Source organism: Falco peregrinus, chromosome 3 (genome assembly GCF_023634155.1).
Source record: "Falco peregrinus isolate bFalPer1 chromosome 3, bFalPer1.pri, whole genome shotgun sequence".
Classification (NCBI taxonomy): domain Eukaryota; kingdom Metazoa; phylum Chordata; class Aves; order Falconiformes; family Falconidae; genus Falco; species Falco peregrinus.
The window spans coordinates 103182745-103200862 of NC_073723.1; the positions used below are offsets into that span (position 1 = coordinate 103182745).

Genomic DNA, 18118 nt, shown 5'->3' on the forward strand with positions numbered 1-18118 from the left:
CAGGCTCTAGCGCGTTCCAGGCGTCAGCTAGTGGCACCGAGTGGGACATTGTGTGGAGATCCCTGCGCTGCTGCAGGCTTCGTTGATCTTAAGCTCACTGTGTAGGGAGACTGCCAGGTGTACGTGTGTGGCTCCCGGTCGTTTGTCCCGGGCGGCCGGCAGCACGCTGTCCTAGCTGACACCAGGTGAGTGTGGCGCAGATCCATACAGTACCGAGGTCTTCAGGCTCTGCACGCAGGAGGAGTCTTGGCAGGGACCAGGAGGTGAGTTGTTTGAACCAGGGTGTGGAGCTGCCCTTGGAGCTGGTTCGGGTCATGCTGCAGGGACAGCGTCCCAAGCTTTGTGCAGGAGTTCGTGCTGTGGGTTGCTCACGGGCAGGCAGTGCTGGGCAGCTGTCAGTCACCCATGTAGAAGCAAGACATCTGTTGGGGAGAGGGCTTGGAGTGAAGATATGAGCAATATCTGAGGGGGGTGGGCAAGGCTGTATAAATTCTGCTTGAAGCAGAGTGTCAGATTCTGCACAGAAAAGGTGTGTTGACTTTGTTTTGTTAAAATGAATCAGATACAGGGGGATTAGCCAGAGAAGGAGGGCAAGTTATTTTGCTTTGCAGCAAGCATGGGAGGTCTCCCTTTCCGTGACGGAGGAACGTGAATGCCAGGAGCCCTGCCTGGGGACAGATGCTGAGCCAGCTGAGAACTTGTGGGTTAGAATTAGCGGGCAGACCAATGTGGACAGCATCATGGTGAGGGTCTGCCACAGACTGCCTGGTCAAGCAGTAGAGGCGGCCGCCTTCAGACAATGGGAAGAAGCACATTTGCACGTGCCGGTCTTTGTGCTGGATTTCAACCACCCTGACATCTGCTGGAAGGGCGGCACGGGGGGGCACAAGCAAACCAGGAGGATTTTGGGGTGCAATGACAATAATTTCCTGACACAGGTGATTGAGGAGTCAACAAGGAGAGATGCTTTACCAGTCTTCAAACTAACAAACAAGGAGGAATTGGTCAGGGATTTGAAAGTTGGCGGCCACCCACAGTAGTGAAGAAAGGGTGAAGTTCAGCAGGATCTTATTAATGGCGATAAATACCTGGAGGGAGGGTGCAGAGAGGGCAGAGCCCCAGGGTCTTCTCAGCAGTGACCAGTGAGAGCACAAGAGGCAATGGATGCAAACTTGAAATAAAGGAAGTTCCACTTGAACATAAGAAGCAGATTTGTACTGTGGGTGTGTTCAAACACTGGAGCAAGTCTCCCAGAGAGCTTGCAGAGTCGCCATCCGTGGAGATGTTCAAAACTGTCTCGATGTGGTCCTAAGCAGCCTGCTGTAGCCCTCCCTGCTTTGAGCAAGGGAAGGTGGACTAGGGAATCCCTAGAGCCTGCTTCCCATGTCTATTGTTTTGTTACTCTGTTTTTAATTAACCCCTGTTCCCCAAAGGCTTTCAGGTGAATTAATTGGTAAGTCAGTGGTGTGCACAATTAGAAAAAATATGTGTATGAGTTAAAGCCTTATGATGACATCAAATTTCTTTTTAGTACAGTGTGACTACTGCGAAGTGCTTACTATATATGAAGTACTAATATGTATTTTCACATTTGCTCTTGATATTTTTTCTGTGTGTGGTCACTTCTGACTGTTAGGTATGTCCTGCTACAACGAAGTATAGAACAGTGTGACAATTTTTAGGTGGTCTGGTTGTTTTTTGGAGGTTTTATTTGGGGGGGGGGGGTAGCATTGGTTTATATTTTTGTGGGGGTTTTAATGATTATTTCTAGGATTTCAGAGCATTAAAACTATTCTGGCTTTAATTACAACCAACATAGGAGGCTGAAATACAGTAGTAGCTGTAGATAGATAAAATGATAGATTACTCAGTGAGATATGATGAGAAAACATGAGCCTTGTCCACTCATGGACCCACATGGACACTGATGGAAAGGATCTTACCTGAGATGTACAGGAAAAGAGGGAGACAGAGGCTTACCATTTAATGAAATTGTAACTTGCAACTTAGTAAATATCATAAATATCCTGGAATAATTCTTGCAGCTTAAGTCATTCTTCCTCTGTGGTCAGTTCCGTTTGGTCTAGGGCTGATGGCATTTCATCCCGATGTCCTTCAGCTGCCTTGGTGTTTAGGGGCTGAGGGAAGAATGGATGGATCCTCAGCCTTGTTGCTGGAACTGTCACGCCTCCATCCCAGTTCCATGCGGGCAGGGTCCCCCTGTAGCCCTTCCTGCAGGATCTGCTGCCCGTTACTTGCCCGCTGCTTTCTGACAGGCCTTCACTAGCGTGGCAGGCTGCTGGGTCGCGTCACGTTCTCTCTTGCCGTTGCCTGCGCCCTCACTGCGTTGCTCAAGGTAGCGTCGGGGCTGTGGGGACAGGCTGTTACGCTTTCCCTGCTGTTCGGCTGTGCCGGTGGGTTTCCCCAGAGCTTCACCTTGTCTTCCATGTAAATTGAGCCCTTCTGAGAAGGGAAGGGGAATCCAGCTGCCTGAAGTAAAGACAATTCTTTTCTGCTTTGAGGGTTTTTTTAGTAAAAACTGCTCATTACTTTTAGTTAAAAGTGCACATATCGGTGTATTTTCTCTAGTAATCTAATCCCAAAAGGTACCAGAAAAAGGTTGGAGGGACATGTCATTGAGGTTGGGAGAACAGACACGTTAATGTCCAGTGCAGTAAACTTTTACGTTATTTTGCAGATATGGATGTTAACAGGAGATAAACTGGAGACAGCAACTTGCATTGCAAAAAGTTCTCACTTAGTGTCTAGGACTCAAGATATCCACATTTTCAGACCTGTAAGTATAGTTCCAACTTTTTTATTGGTTCATCAAAGGACAGCTAATAATAATGTTGCTTTATTTGATTAGTAGTTGGCTGCTCGTTGAAAATTGATGGGTTATTGTACTGAGGGTCATAGTCATGGTCAAAAGAGTAGTCCTTTGGCTGTTCTTCACGGGCATAGAATTACAGAGCATTGCGTCTGTTTAAGGGTGCTTGTTTCTGCGTTTGTTGATACGCTACAGAAATGTTTGTAGCCACGCTGGGGTGACCCAGGTTTCAACACGCGTTTCATGCCCTTCATTTACAGAACAGGCATAGTAAGGAACCTCTCAGTAATGACGGAGAGGGGTCTGTGTGAGGTGCTGAGACGTGGGAAAGAGCATCGAGGAATGCAGGCTGTCTGAATGTGGCTCTTACTGCTTCTAGCACTTTCATTAATAGAAGTTTTTAGACTCAAGCAATATTAATCCTGAGTTAAACTGTGATGCCAACATCCTCTATATAGCTGTAATGCAAATCTGTGTGATAAAATTTGAATTATTTTATATATCATTATATATATATTTGCATTTTATTAGCAAACTGTTTAAGATAATTGTTAGAAAGGTAAACTGAGTATCTTTTTGTATACATTTTGATTATATTTGCATAGCATCAACTCTACCGAAGCCAAACAAAAATAGATTTTCCAGAGGCTGATTGATGCTGTGTGATCAGACATAATATGTCTGTGTTTGTTCTAAATGAACCACTTGCACCTACAGAAATAATTATATGAATATAATTTACATGTAAATGTAGTTTCTTCTGAAGCATCAGAATGGCAAATTAGGCCCTGCAGACTACTATTTGCAATTAAATTATTAATGCTCCTGATAAAACTTCAGATCAATTTTTGTTGACCTTTCCATGTTGTAACAGCACAAATTAAGTCTTCCTGAACAAAATCTGTTTAGTTGACTGAGATTTTTATTTTCATTACCTCAACTGGTAATAAGAGATCAGCATAAAACTGTTTTAACTTAGAGTGCGCAAAGTTTAAAATTAGTTAGAAAATGGATTTGTACAGAATTATTTGTGTGGCTATATTTGGTACAAAGAAATAACTACTGGATTAAGGTAAGAAAATAACAAGCACTCTTACTTACCACTTCTATTTTAGTTATAAATTAATAAATAACAAATTATTTACTACGTTGGCTTCCCAAAAAGATGTATTTTGGCTTTAATACTCTTCCTTTTTATTCTTAGAAGTCTCAGCTTCTTCATTTTGTAATGAAATTGATATATTGTTCTAGAGGTGTTTACAAATTAGGTGAAAGATAGAGAGGGCAATTACTGCTCATCAGCATGCGCCATGGGCTGATGTCTCTTAATCTCTGTAATGCAGGAAGATTATAATGGGCCAATGCATCTGGGGTTCCGAACAGTTGGCTGACAGGGAGCTTTCTCTTTACACGTTTAATTGTGGGAAAGGAGGGAAAAAATTCTGAACTGGGGCATGTGCCTGGGTTTTTCTGTTGGCGGGTGTTTTTTTATGTAACTCATATTTTATGTGTAGTGGAGCCCGTCTAGGGGGAGAAAGGTCTTTGGGCTGCATCTGATTCTGAGTGGTAGTGGAGCAAAGACAAAACTTCATGTTCACTGTAATCAAGACTCATAATATTTTAAAAGGTATTCAACTGAAGTACTGGCAGAACCAAAACTAGAAGTGTAATCAGAGTTTGTGTTTTATTCTGTGCTTGGAAGTTCATCTTGCGTGAAAGCTCTGAAAGACATTGATCTTTTATTGGGGGTAAAAAAACCCATACCACAAACAAACCTGCCAGTCTGCTCAAAATCTGGTTATAATTTAAAGTTTTCATGCTCTATGTTCTAGTCAAAACCTTCCAAAATCCATTTGTTAACCTTTGACCATTTATTGCATTTCATGGCTGGGCTTTTCTGAAACAATAATTATGTAAATAAAAAAAAAATCTAAGAGGTAGTTCTTTTGTACTGTGCCACTTGATCCTGCTTGCGTACTCAGCAGCATCCAAAAGGATTAGTACTAGTGAGCATTTTTTAATTCTGTGTCTACTTACCCAAACTGAAGGAACTATTAATATCAAAATTTTACATTATTCTAAGAACATACAGGTTAATTAATAAAAGTTTTGGAGTTTGCTTGCGGGTTTTGTCTGGGTTTTTTCTCTGGCCATGCCGGGATGAAAAGACTCAGGTCAGCTTGAACTTAAGGTATTTGATTGTAATTAATTCATTAATTTTTTTAGCCCTGGTCTACTTTGGTAAGGAACCAGTTAAGTTGACTACATAGATTTCCCTTGTTTGAGGATTACATTTTCACTCCGTAAGAATCAAGGTTCGTAGCTGTATACGTGGGCATTGGGCTTGCACTGGGGCAGAGCACTTGCTGAAGACCTGCTGCATATGGATTCTCAAAGCATCCGTTCAGGTAGGGTTTGTTTTTTTTTAAGAATATAACAAAATCTTTTAAGTGAGTGTTTTTTATTGAAGGTTGCCACTCGAGGAGAGGCTCACTTAGAACTAAATGCCTTCAGGAGGAAGCACGACTGTGCCTTGGTGATATCTGGGGACTCGCTTGAGGTAAGAGCTTAGTTTCTGTCAAAATACATTTACCTCTACCCTTATGATCAAACAGTGGTGTCAGTATCTTCATGCCCTTAAAGTTCTTTCCAGTATTTGCCCACACTTTAGGTTGCCCTTGGAGATGCTTGTTTTTCACTGAGTGCTAATTAGAGGATATATGTTCTAGATGGGCAAACATTAGTGGTTCTCTGGTCTCCTGTATGGTAGCAGAATGGAGTTTGCGTGCAACATGCTTTAGTATTGTCTTTTCTCTTAACCCCAAGGTGTGTTCTAAATGAAAGAGAATTTCAGTTTAAAATAAAAAAGCCCCAGTCAGGAGAATGTGGGCTCTCTTCTCCCAGATGGACGTTGTGCAAGCAAAACTTCATGGTAGAATTCTTTATACTGTGTTTTTGTCTTAGACTACATGTAGCAGTATTTAATCATAAGTAAATGCAACTGTATTTATTTCCTTAGGTTTGTCTGAAGTATTACGAGCACGAATTTGTAGAGCTGGCTTGTCAGTGCCCTGCTGTGGTGTGCTGCCGATGTTCTCCCACCCAGAAAGCTCACATTGTGAAACTCTTACAGCACCACACGGGGAAGCGCACGTGTGCAATAGGTAACCGCTGGCATGGTCTTCACTGGCAGTAGCTGGAATCTGTAATACACGTCAGCAGTAGATGGCACCATTGCGAAATAATTGAAAACAAAACCAAAGAGGCATTGTTATCAACAGCCAGGTTGTAGCTGTGGCAGAAAATGCCATTCTGTGAGAGGTGTGGTCATCTTCTTTATTCCACAGGGAAAAGTCTTGATTGCTGAAGTAATTAATCATAATCCGTAGATTAATTTTAAGAATTTAAAGGTGTATAAGAGCTTTCTAAAGTATTGTAAGGCCAGGAGAGTAAAACCTCTGAAGAGCTGAATATTGCTGTGACGTTTTCCAGGTGATGGAGGAAATGATGTCAGCATGATCCAGGCAGCAGACTGTGGAATTGGAATTGAGGGCAAGGTAATGTTAACAGTTCTGTTGTCAAATGTGCGCAACGTAGTATATAGTAACATGGGATTAGAAAATCTAGTCTTAAACAGTAGTGAATTGATCATCTCTAAGATATGCTTTAGAAAAAAAATGCTTAGTCTTTGAACTAGTACTGTCTTTGCTTCTATGACCTCTGCTTTATCTTTTTAAGCACAAAATCCAAGAAAAGCAGAAAACACCATCGTTGTTTCTGTGTAGCATTTACCTGAAACAAGCAGGATAGGCAATGAAGCTTATTTGTAACAGTGACAGCATCTTAGAATATGCACAAAAAGTTGTTCTTTCTGCCTTGTTACAGGGTTGATTTCTGAAGCAGGAGCAGACTTGGCTTTTAAAATTCATTATCACTTCGAACTTCGGCATTTGAAGCACATCTTTTACACTGGGTCTCATATTTGAAATATTTTTGTTTTGTTCTAGGAGGGAAAACAAGCTTCCCTAGCAGCTGACTTTTCTATCACACAGTTTAAACACATAGGCAGGCTGCTGATGGTACATGGTCGAAACAGTTACAAAAGATCAGCAGCACTTGGTCAATTTGTCATGCACCGAGGCCTTATTATTTCAACTATGCAGGTATCTGAAACTTTCTCTGAATAGTTAGTAATACTGTGTCTGTCTTTGAAATGTCACAAAATCTGAATCAACCAGTATTGTTATTTTTTTCTTTGTTGTAATTTCTTGTATATAGAAATATATTAAATACATGCACTTCTCTGCTTTTTTTGTAGGCTGTATTTTCATCAGTCTTCTATTTTGCATCTGTTCCCTTGTACCAAGGATTCCTAATGGTAGGGTAAGTCAAGACGAACAGTTACAGTATCTGGTAATAAACATAGCAAACTAACCTGTTAAATGACATCATGTAGTTGGTGTCTGCCACGTTTTTCATACATTTATCATTGGTACGCTACCAGAGTCTGGAATGAGTCTACAGAGAGAAGTCAAAGTAGGTTGAACATGCACTATTTGAACCTCATTATCAGCCCTCCAAGGCGAGGGGTCTGCATAGCCTTAGAAGAAGATGCCCTGTAACCTTTTTCACATACGGGATGAAAGCAGCAGAGGACATCTCCCAGCGCAGTTCAGCTGGTACACACGCGGCCATAGAAGCTTCAGGGAGAATCACAGATTTTTCTCTTAAAAATGGAGCTGAAGCTGCTGGCTGAAATTTCGGCCGAGGGCACTCCCCAGGTCTGCCACATAGATTTGTGTTCAGGTGAATGTGTGCAGGAGTAGGTGCACCCTGGTCTTGTTGCAGAAGCTGCTTTAATGATACGGTTCCCCAAGTCATACAGCTGAGGGATATACGCATACATCGTGTCTGTCCCTGCCCTTCTGTCCCAAGAGCTTCTTTTTTATACTCCTTGTAAACAATAACAACTTACATCCATAGCAACTTCAGTCCTGGTCAGATGAAGGTCTGGTTGCCCCATATGCTGCAGAGGCAGGCAGTGGACCTCTCAAAAAGGTTTGTAAATAGTTGTGCTGAGTTCTAGGAAAGTGTGTATTAAAGTGTGCATCTGGCGTGTGCATGCTGGAGTCCAAACTCATGTACAGAGCCACTAAGACTTCTGTGGATCCACCTCCCTACACCGTGATAGCTGGAATATAGCGTGTGGCTTTTCTTCGGTTCTCATTCCATCGTCTGTGGATGAATTTAAAGGGCAGGCCTTTGAACTGGTTGTCCAGAGTGCAGGTGCATGGAGAGGGTTGTAACAGGAATAAGCTTGAGTGATATATATAGAAGAAAAATGCATTTACTGTTTTTGAATGTATAAAAGCTCTGTAACTTCTCACAACGTGTAGCTCTCAGATGCACAAGAGCAGGTTGCGTGGGTAAAGCTGTATTGGTAAGCTGCCTCAGTACTGGGTAGAAGAACCAGTTTAATTCTGTATGCATAAAAATAATAATTTAACTCGCTAAATCAGTTTAAAATCCTGTCATACAAAAGTGTCGGTCTTTGTGCTTTCCTTTCACCTAGGTATGCAACCATATATACTATGTTTCCAGTCTTCTCTCTGGTATTGGATCAGGATGTGAAGCCAGAAATGGCATTGCTGTATCCAGAACTTTATAAAGATCTCACAAAGGTATGAATGGCCTCAGTGCTCGGATGTGAACAAACGCTGAAATCCCTGGTGTGCAAAACTGGGAATCCTTACTGTCAGTTTCTTAAGGTATTCCGTGCAAGGCAGATGCGCAAATAATGTAATACAGACTTTTGTACTATGAAAATAATCCATGGTACCAAACAGTCTGCTCAGTTTTATTTGCATGTGTTAAGTCACCAGTGGTTGGACTGACATAATTCATACCTGAAGGTATGTTGGTGGTAGAAGTTGCTTTCAGTCTGGCCCAGGGATCTCTGATCTGCAGTTATTTACACTCACTTTTTCACAGCTCCTTTTTCCTTTTTAACTGGTAGATTATTTTATAGATTTTTATTTTTGTTCTCTAACTCCCAGAAATTACTGAGCTGTCCAAAAGCTGGCTTTCTTTAAATAACAGATATTGAAGCTGATATATCTTAACTGAATCATCTGTAGATGCTGCTTTCTGTGTGTTTGCAGACACTTGCAGACAGGGAAAAGTGTACAATTTCTTTACCTGTAAAAGTGAAACAAATCTCAAGATTCTGTTTTCGTAAGTTTTTTGACATATGCTTCTGCTCTTATCTTAAACTGTCAGCTGGAAAAGTTGGGTGCCAAAGCAGCAGCAGACAGTGCTTTTAGGGACAGTAGATTCTTTGTAGAGGTGTCTAGAAGTCCAAAAGCAGGCTCTAGTTGAAGAGGGTGCAAACTTTTTGGAGCCTCTGTCTTTTTGGTTGTACTAAACTAGCTTTTAGCTGGGTTCATCTGGGAGATTTTGTTTCTCTTCTCTTGGAGATCTTGATTTCATCTCTTTCTTCTCTTCAGAATCTTTAAAGTTTCTTTGTTGAGGTTTCAGCCTATGACTAATCTCAGTAAAGCATGGCCGTGCAGCTGCCAAAGGCGGTTGTGAGCTGGCCTCTGGACATCTGTTGATGGAACTTGGAAGCATCTTACTTCCAAAGAGCGAAGTTAACCTGTGCGCGGAAACTGCCCGGGATGAGCAGATGAATACAGGATAAGGTTTTTTGTTTAGGCTTAAATGACAGTTCTTGGAAATGCTGAATCACTGGCTTTCCTAGCTCATGTTGCACCTCTGTGAATACTAAGTAAGTAGAACCCCAACAATTCTCTTCAGGAGAAAAAAAAAAAAAAAAGAGAATGTGGAGAAACTGGAGAGTACAGTTCAGTGCATCCTGTGGGGCAGGTGATGATGGATGAGTAGTACAAAAAGTTACTTGACTTCCCTATTACAAGGTAATCTTACTGTGAGTGTTTATTACAACAATTTATGATCATACTGCCTTAGTCATTAAAATATGAAGCCTACGTATTTCTGCACATCACTTTTCAAATTATGGACTCTAAATGCAAATCTCTGCCAGTGCTGTTCAGCTAGTGCTACTCAGATGTGTGGTGACAAGGACTGTGATTATATCCCGAAGAATTAATTTCTTTTCTGGGATATGCTAGTGTTGAAAATGGTTTTTAGATTTTTTAAAAGAATAAGATACATTGGCACAAGTCATCGACAGACTCTTGTTCCGGTGCCAGAAGAGGAGAAAATGGGCAAGGCTGAGAGAGGAGTGCAGGCACACACCCTGGAGGACACGCTGTGAAGCTGGTGACAATTTGCAAGGAAGTGCAGGAGGGCTCCCTGCTTTCAGCTGAAAGTGATTCGTTCTGTAGAGGCTGAGGAGTGATTTAACCCTTCTAGTTCCACAAAGGTGGACCAAAACTCAAGCTCATTCTTATTTCATAAATCTCACTAATTGGGAGCTGTGCTCAAAGGTGAAAGCAGTGTCCAGTACTCAAAGAAAAATGAGTAGGCAGTCACAGGAGGAAAAAAAACTGGTTTCTTTGTACTTGTACAAGAATTTTTTTCCCATATGTTCAGTTTGCTACCAACGTTCTAGACTATGCACAGAATTATGAAATGTCCTTAGCACCTTGCTGTGAGTTCTGTCTATTCAAGAATATGTTTTATCCTCTACTGAAATAATAGAAAGAGTTAACTCATCACTTTCAACAGCAAGGAAGCAGATTTCTTTCTGAAGTGCTGATCCTTGCCTGTTCTAGATTGATCACTTCTTTTGTGGCAAAATGCTTTGTTTGTCGTTTTATTCCTTTAAATGTGTATCCGTTCAGCTCTGCAGCGCTATGTATCTCCTCAGTGTCCTCACAGGATGTGAGTGTCGTATGCACGTGTACAGCATTTATTCCCTGCTCTATGGATATGTTTTGATCTATAACACTCACAATCACAAGAAGATTTAAAATCTGTTTGGTAATAGTTACTTGAAAGCTTACAGTAGTCGTACTTTTATTCTGTGAATACAGATAGTTTACCCAGCTTTTAGAAGTGCGTAGTAACTGCAGTTTTGCTTGAAGTTCAGGTCCATGGGTACACTGACAATGCTATTTTCCTTGAAGACTGCATTTTACAAAACAGATGTAAAAACACTTTAAATCAAAAAAAACCTAATTTTACTGTAATTATGCCTCTGAAAACGACCCAGGGCACTGCAGGCTAAAGTACCTTTGCTGTTAAAGACTGTAACTGTCCTACCCCCAAATCTGGACCTTTGTGCGCTTTCTATACAAGTTTGTAGTGAAGAATCATCAAGATGGGTAGAAGCCTTTTAGCCTATATCACTTGAAAGACTGCTTATTTTACTTGTAAAATGTCTCCCTAGTAATTAACTATTAAAAAAATATAAACTGAGTAGTTTTTCTTTTTTTTTGAAGTTGTGTTTAACTGTCCTCTCCCTTGTTCCCCTTAGGGAAGATCTTTGTCATTTAAGACCTTCCTCATCTGGGTTTTAATCAGTATTTACCAAGGTAGGAGAGAGTCCTGCTTTTACTGAACTGAGAATTTTTTGTCTGCTATTAGCAATATTGTTTTTCAGCTGCAGGTTGAATTCCCAAAGCTTAACATTTCATCAGCAGTTATGTATATTGCTTTCTGTTTATCTCGTAAATCGATATTCCTGTAGTGTGCCAGGCCCATTCACAACATGGCGTAGATTGGTGTTTTTATTGGTGCATGTCGCCTGAAAAAAGGACATCTTTTTAATTAAATGCTAATCCAGAAAAATTTTAATGAGTGCTTATCACATTGCATATATTTACACAGTAGTTTTCTTTCATGGAATGACAGAAGTACTGTTGAAGAAATCTGAATTATGTAATCAGTTAAAAGTAATTACATTTTCAACAATATCTCATTTATTTGTAGCACTTGACAAAATGAGGTTAATTAACAGTTCATCAGATATATTGCACTAAAAGGTGTTTAATTTTCTAATAGTATTGTTTCTTTACTGCTCTACTTCGGTTGTTTTATTGCATAGTACAAAGTATAGTAACTATCACTTCTTTTAGGAAGGTCAATATTGTTACCTTATAAAAAAAATTACTGGGCAAGTTTTCATAATAAGCAACCAGACATTCAGTGAGCAGTTGTGAAACACTGTGCAATGAAATTTCAGTGACTGTTAACGTTGTGTGCCCTTCCCAGGTGGTATCCTGATGTATGGAGCCCTACTGCTTTTTGAATCTGAGTTTGTACATGTTGTTGCCATTTCCTTCACTGCCCTGATCTTGACTGAGCTCTTGATGGTTGCACTGACCATACGAACATGGCACTGGTTAATGGTGGTGGCTGAATTCCTCAGTCTTGGCTGCTATGTGGCCTCTCTTGCATTTCTAAATGAATACTTTGGTGAGTAATAGTAAAAGTATTTTAGCAAAAAACTGTGCTTTATATTTTTAATGTTTTCCTCTTTTCTTTTTCTTAATTAAGAATAGGTGATGCTGTGCTTTGTGAAATACAGCTTTCTCGACTGAGTTGAAACTAGGCTTAATTAATGTAGATTTAAATATTCTCTCACCGTGTTCTCCTAGAGTTTGAAATCTTTATGCCTCTTGGTGTGGTTTATCTAGATGATTAACTTTACTCAAACCACGCATGCTTTTTCCGTCCTTGATCAGACCTTGACATTGTGTACCTTAAATTGGCTTTGAGATTTGCCCTATTGAAATAGATACAATTTTTTAAAAATCAGGATCTTAGTCACCGAGTTGGTGAATTATTTTGTATGCCAGACCAAGTGTCCCTCATTAGATCTAACGCACAAGCTTAAAAGAGCTGAAGTCTTGCTACAGAGTGAGGCAGAAGGCTGTTAGCATAGGTACTTTATATAAAAAGAATTGTTTCATAATTATATTAAGCTTATGTTAAGCTTGCTTTAAATTGTAGTGTGCCATACTGTGTCTGGAGGTTTTCATTGCTCACAGCTCACAAGCTGAACGAACACATTTTACCTGCAAATCTTAATGGTCCAGATCAGAGCATCAAGATAATACTTCTTTTCATATCAAATTATCCTTCAGTAAAAGCAAGTGTCTACGTCTTGGTGTGGTTTTACAAATGTAACTTATAGAAACACATATAACAACTTTGATTATATCACAAGGAGCAGAATCCAGCTCTGTTTTTCTCCGTTTGCCAGGACCTGATGAGTAAGGAGTTGCCTTTCTTCAGTTGTCACTTCTCACTGCAGAATTAAACGTTATATGGCAGTTCCTAGGAGTCCCGTAGTTCTGCTTTCACTCTCTCACGTCCCAGGTGTTTGACACCAGGGTAGTGTATTTGCATTATACAGTTATTGTTTTAATCAGCAAGTGCTTCGCTGCCTGTGTCAGGTGTTCTGTTACTTCCCAGATTTCTCAGGAGTCACATTTTAGTGAAGACACAACCCTGCTGGGTCTCAGTACTTGCGGGTTTGCTGGGGCACCTTTTCCTAACGCTGACACACAGACTCTTTAATAGTTACCGGGTTGACTCCTGAACCTCCACAGCCAGATTGCAGGTGGAGGGGACAAGCGGGAGCAGATGCAGGTACTGGCTGGCTAGTCCAGACTTCAGAACTTGCTGCTTCACCTTTTTAAGTCCTCGTGGTGCTGCCAGCCGGTCCTTCCGTCCCTCGCAGGAGCTGTGCGGTGAGGGCACCTTTGGGTGGCGGTCCCAGCGGCGGGGAAGCTGCAGGTGCCTTGCTCCCATGAAGGGCAGCACTGTAATGTCCTCCTGTATCTGCTGGACTAGTCCCAGGAGCCGAGTCCATCGGCAGCTGCAAGCTCCTGCAGCCTGGGGCTTGGCTCCACTCTGTCATCGTCAGGGTACTGGGATGGCTGCAGTTCCATGGGCTTCGTAAAGATGTTTTACTCGTGTTAGTCATCGGTTAATCTGGAACAATGCATTGCAGTTAGTCTCGCTTCTGCTTGATGCTCTACCTTTATTTAATCTGTCACATTATAATGGGGGGAGCCCCTTTTTGGGCACGTCATGTGGTATAAACCTGGGTGACGGCTTGTGGTTCAAGGTGTGGAACAACTTCCATGTACCAGGGGAAACGACCCGGCCCAGCACCGCGTGACTGCGTTGGCAAGTAAGTGGTTTCGTTTGATGATGTTGCTTATAAGCATCATCTCCAACCACAGAAATGATATCGCAAGTATGAGCGGGCACTCAAAAAGACAAACTATTTGATACTGCCCCACAGCTCCGACTCACATAAGGAAATCAATTTGAGGTTTCTGAGTTAATTGCACATAGCAGCCTTATTGGGCATGTCCTGGTGATATATCGCAGGGGCTTCTCGTATGTCTAAGCAGACTGAGGCTAAAATGTGTAACAAGTTTATACGTTGAAATCTAATATACAAAGTCTTTTTAATGAGTGAAGTTGGAGCGGTAAAGCATTTCTTTACTGCATTTTCTGAAGTGAATTTTCATTCACATCCAAACAGTGCTGATCAAGTTGTTTATACAGTAAATTACACCTTGAAGTAAAATGTAAGAAAACTATTTACAATCTTAAAACACAACCAAATATGAAATCTCTATATTTTCCAAGTGTTGGGGTTTAACTGCTTTTTAAACTATTCTGATTTTCATGGGAAAGGCGATAATACTCCAGTTAATGCTACTAACATCTTTTTCATTTCCTTTTTGTGTAGCTAACCTGTTCGGGTTGGTTTTTTTCCTGCATAACTTTCATATTTTCTGTAAATCTATCCTTTCATTTCCATTCTCCCTCTCTGAAACAGGTATAGGCAGAGTGTCTTTTGGAGCTTTCTTAGGTAGGTGAAGTTTAACTTTTCTTGGAAGTGTTTTTTTAAGTCTTTAAAAATTCATTAAAGGGTAGTAAATTATTTAATATACACATTTGTAAAGAATGGAAAAAAAGTTAAAAAACCTAATTCTTCAAGTTACCTGGGTTCTGGGATTTTTCCACTATAATTAAGTATGACTTGACCATCACAAATACAGTCAAAAGATTCTAGTAGCCGGTGTGGAGCGTCACCGTACTTGTTAATGTTTGTCACTTTTCAGTGTGGCTTGTGGCAGTATCACTGCATTGTCTTCCCTTTCAGCTTTGGGGCTCTGATTTAAGCTCTGAGGTTTTAAGAATCATTCAGTCTAGTGGTTGTGACCGTTTCAGAGAAAAATAATCTGAATATGGAGTAAAGGATCTTAAATGGTAGCAGAATTTCTGATTGGGGATTTGTATTATAGTGGGTAAAAATCTTTCTTACTACTAGAAGAAAAAGCTGCCTTAACTTCTTATTATGAGAAGGTCTTGCTTTTAAACTGATACTCTGTTTCCCCTAAAATTATTTTGTGCTGCAAAACAGTGTAAGGACCCTAAAGGAACTCTGAAGTTCTCTCTAAAGAAAAAATAGTTGGCAAAAACAAAATGTTGAGGTTAACTTTCTTTTTCTGTTGTTTTGTTGCCTGCCTTTTTGTTTTGTTTTGTTTATTTTGCATGGTCTTGAACAATAGCATAAACAAATAGGAGAGTTTCATTGACTTTGCAGTCAGTGTAACGTGCAGTTTCCATATTACCAGCTCCCGTTACTTATTTTCCCTTTTTCTTTCTGCAGATGTTGCCTTTATCACAACTGTGACCTTCCTGTGGAAAGTGTCAGCAATCACTGTTGTAAGCTGTCTTCCACTTTACATTCTCAAGTACTTGAAGCGCAAATTTTCTCCTCCAAGTTACTCCAAGCTTACCTCGTAAAAGTAATTCTGTTCCTATGGTTTTTCACTCACACCAGTCTGCAAACTGCACATTCACTGTGCTGTAGTGTCTATGGTTTTATGTGGACTAAAGAAATTTTTTTAAAATTAAAAATCAAAAGTGATAGAGTGAATAGAGCACAAAAAGAGGAGGAAACATCTGACAGGCACCGTAACACCAGAAGTACATTAACAAGACTATCAGAGATAAACTAGATTTTCTTCATGTTGATTTTTTTTTTTTTACTTTCAGTTGCTATGATTATAAAATAAAACTGAATTACCTTTGATTTGACCATGCTTCTGAATGGTTTCATTGCTACTGTAAAGGATTTTTTCCTACTGTACTAATCTTCTGCAAGTTGAATTGAAAGTTTTGTTATTTATTACATAACTTCCCTTCTTTAATTATTGCATAACTTCCTAATTCAAGTCCTTTCCTTTAATGTTTATATACGGAAAATTTCATTCGTCCAGACTTAGCATAACACACCTAATACCTGTAAATGCCCATGTCTGTATTAGCAGCTAACTATTATTCCTCATCAGACATTGAGTAATATGCACTATTTGAATTATGTACAGATGTCTGCATAGCACAGTATTATTTTAGGAGCTGTTGTCCTGTTCTGTACTCTCCATTTCTGGCACCGGTAAATTACAGATCTGTGACGCTGACAGCAGTTCTTTTAAATGCACATTACAGCCAGGTTGCACAAAAGCTGTTTAAAAATGAAATGATAAATTCTGTACATAATTCCACTGCACCTGTTGATCTGTACAGGTATCAAAGACATGGCTGCTCAGTAAATATGTTTTAAAATTCTTACTCATTTTGTATTTGTAAAACTGCAAATAGTGTCAAAGTACATTTCTATATATGAGAAGTCCAGTAAACCTTGTATTAGCTAATATGTTTAAATTGCCTTGTAATCTGTTTACTTAGGTTACTCAGGTAAAAGAAAATAAGATGAACACATGAACATTATGGTAGGAAAATCTATCATCTTCCAAGTTGTAAATGTTATGTTTTTAGAATTTAGTTTGGGTATAAACTTCTTTAAAAAAAAAAAAAAAATCAAAACATTTTTGCTTGCTGTAAACTGTCAGGGTTGAGTAGCTCGGCTGAGTTACGACACTTTACGGCGGCTGAACGTTTGTTCCAGAAGCTCGTAGACTGATGCAATCTGAAGGGTCCAAATCTTGCATACTGGAAGTACTGGGAAGTAGGATATATTATTTTAGATTCCCATTGTGGTATAACTTTGCTTTCTCAAGAAGTACGTATAACAAATTTGGCATAGTCTGCTAATCAGTGGAAAGGAACAGCGTAATTATCCATGCTTTATTTATTAAATATTTATGTGCGTGTTTTTAAAGAACACTTAATATGGACATCATTTTTATGTTTGACTGAATGCCTTTACAGCATAATTCCTTGTTTAGTCTCTCACAACATTGCCCTTATGCCATTATATTGGATGAGTAATATTAAAGTGATAAATCCAGCTACTTCCTGGGAGAGCAGAGGGAACTGCTGCAGGGCTGTTGGGACTCCACCCCACTCCCATTAATTTGTGTTTTGAAAGTTTTTCTTACCTAGCTATTTATCTGCTTTTTTTAAAATATTATTTTCATTCCTCATTATAAAAGCAATAAAGCCTAATTTCTACCAAATATTATTAATGGTATATGTATTAAATAAACTACTGAAGTAGCGTTTCTTTTAATTACACGATATTGCAGACTTAATTAGCTCTGTCCCTCTGTAAAGTCACTTCTGCGCAGCCCCGCAGGATGGCGCTGTTCCCGCACATCCCAGCCGCAGCCACCTGGGCCGGGCCGCCGTTCGGCACCGCGCGCCTGGGGGTTTAGTTCAGCCCTGCGGGATGCTGGTTGCCGATTTGCTTTAATTTTCCATTTTTTCCCCAATAAGCAGTAATTACTCTGAATCAATTGAGAAAACTCTCCAGCGTGCAGTTGTTCTGAAATGTTGATGATGGTTTTTCTTCAGACTTTTTTTTTTGCCTTAAATGTTGCGAGCTTGCAGCTGTACGCATAAGGTTCGGCAGATACACAAAAGCATAGAGTTGCTCATCCTTCATCTAGACGTCACATCTTTGACATCAGGCAGAAAATGAGGAAAAGAACCCCAAACAAACTAGCAGTATGAAAGTGATGATGTTCTTGTCGTCCAGCTGTATGAGATGCAGTCGCAGCCCAGTGTACGGAATCTTTAGTGTACGTCTGTTAACCCTCAGCATTACACCTGGGGGGTTAACGCGGTCGCAGGCGTGTCGATGCCCCACGCAGGCAGAGGCCCCTCGGAGGTGCAGCCAGGTCTCTGGAGTGCGCGGGGTATCGCAGCAGGGGGGTCTGCTCCAGCTCGCCCTTTACGTCAGGCTGGGGGGGCCAGGGGGTTGCACTGGGGGCGGCGAGGGCCAGGGGGTGGCTGTGGGGACGACGGGGGTGGGGGGGTAGCTGTGGGGGGGTCCCAGCACAGCCTGCGTGCCCATCCTGCACAGCC

At 40.6% G+C, this 18118-nt stretch overlaps 1 protein-coding gene across 3 annotated transcripts in view; it reads left to right on the forward strand.

Moving 5' to 3' along the window:
* Nucleotides 1-17268, forward strand: part of ATP9B (ATPase phospholipid transporting 9B (putative)) — a 167810-nt gene extending 150542 nt beyond the window's left edge. For 2 of the 3 annotated variants that reach the window (XM_055798406.1, XM_055798404.1), the window contains 11 exons: nucleotides 2699-2797; nucleotides 5301-5390; nucleotides 5850-5994; nucleotides 6323-6387; nucleotides 6838-6993; nucleotides 7149-7213; nucleotides 8403-8511; nucleotides 11292-11349; nucleotides 12029-12232; nucleotides 14619-14651; nucleotides 15456-17268. In XM_055798406.1, coding sequence (XP_055654381.1) covers nucleotides 2699-2797; nucleotides 5301-5390; nucleotides 5850-5994; nucleotides 6323-6387; nucleotides 6838-6993; nucleotides 7149-7213; nucleotides 8403-8511; nucleotides 11292-11349; nucleotides 12029-12232; nucleotides 14619-14651; nucleotides 15456-15592 — 1161 coding nt within the window. In that variant the 3' untranslated portion in view covers nucleotides 15593-17268. The remainder of the gene's footprint in view (nucleotides 1-2698; nucleotides 2798-5300; nucleotides 5391-5849; nucleotides 5995-6322; nucleotides 6388-6837; nucleotides 6994-7148; nucleotides 7214-8402; nucleotides 8512-11291; nucleotides 11350-12028; nucleotides 12233-14618; nucleotides 14652-15455) is intronic. The other variant, XM_055798405.1, reaches the window with a different exon arrangement.
* The last annotated feature ends 850 nt before the right edge of the window (nucleotides 17269-18118 follow it).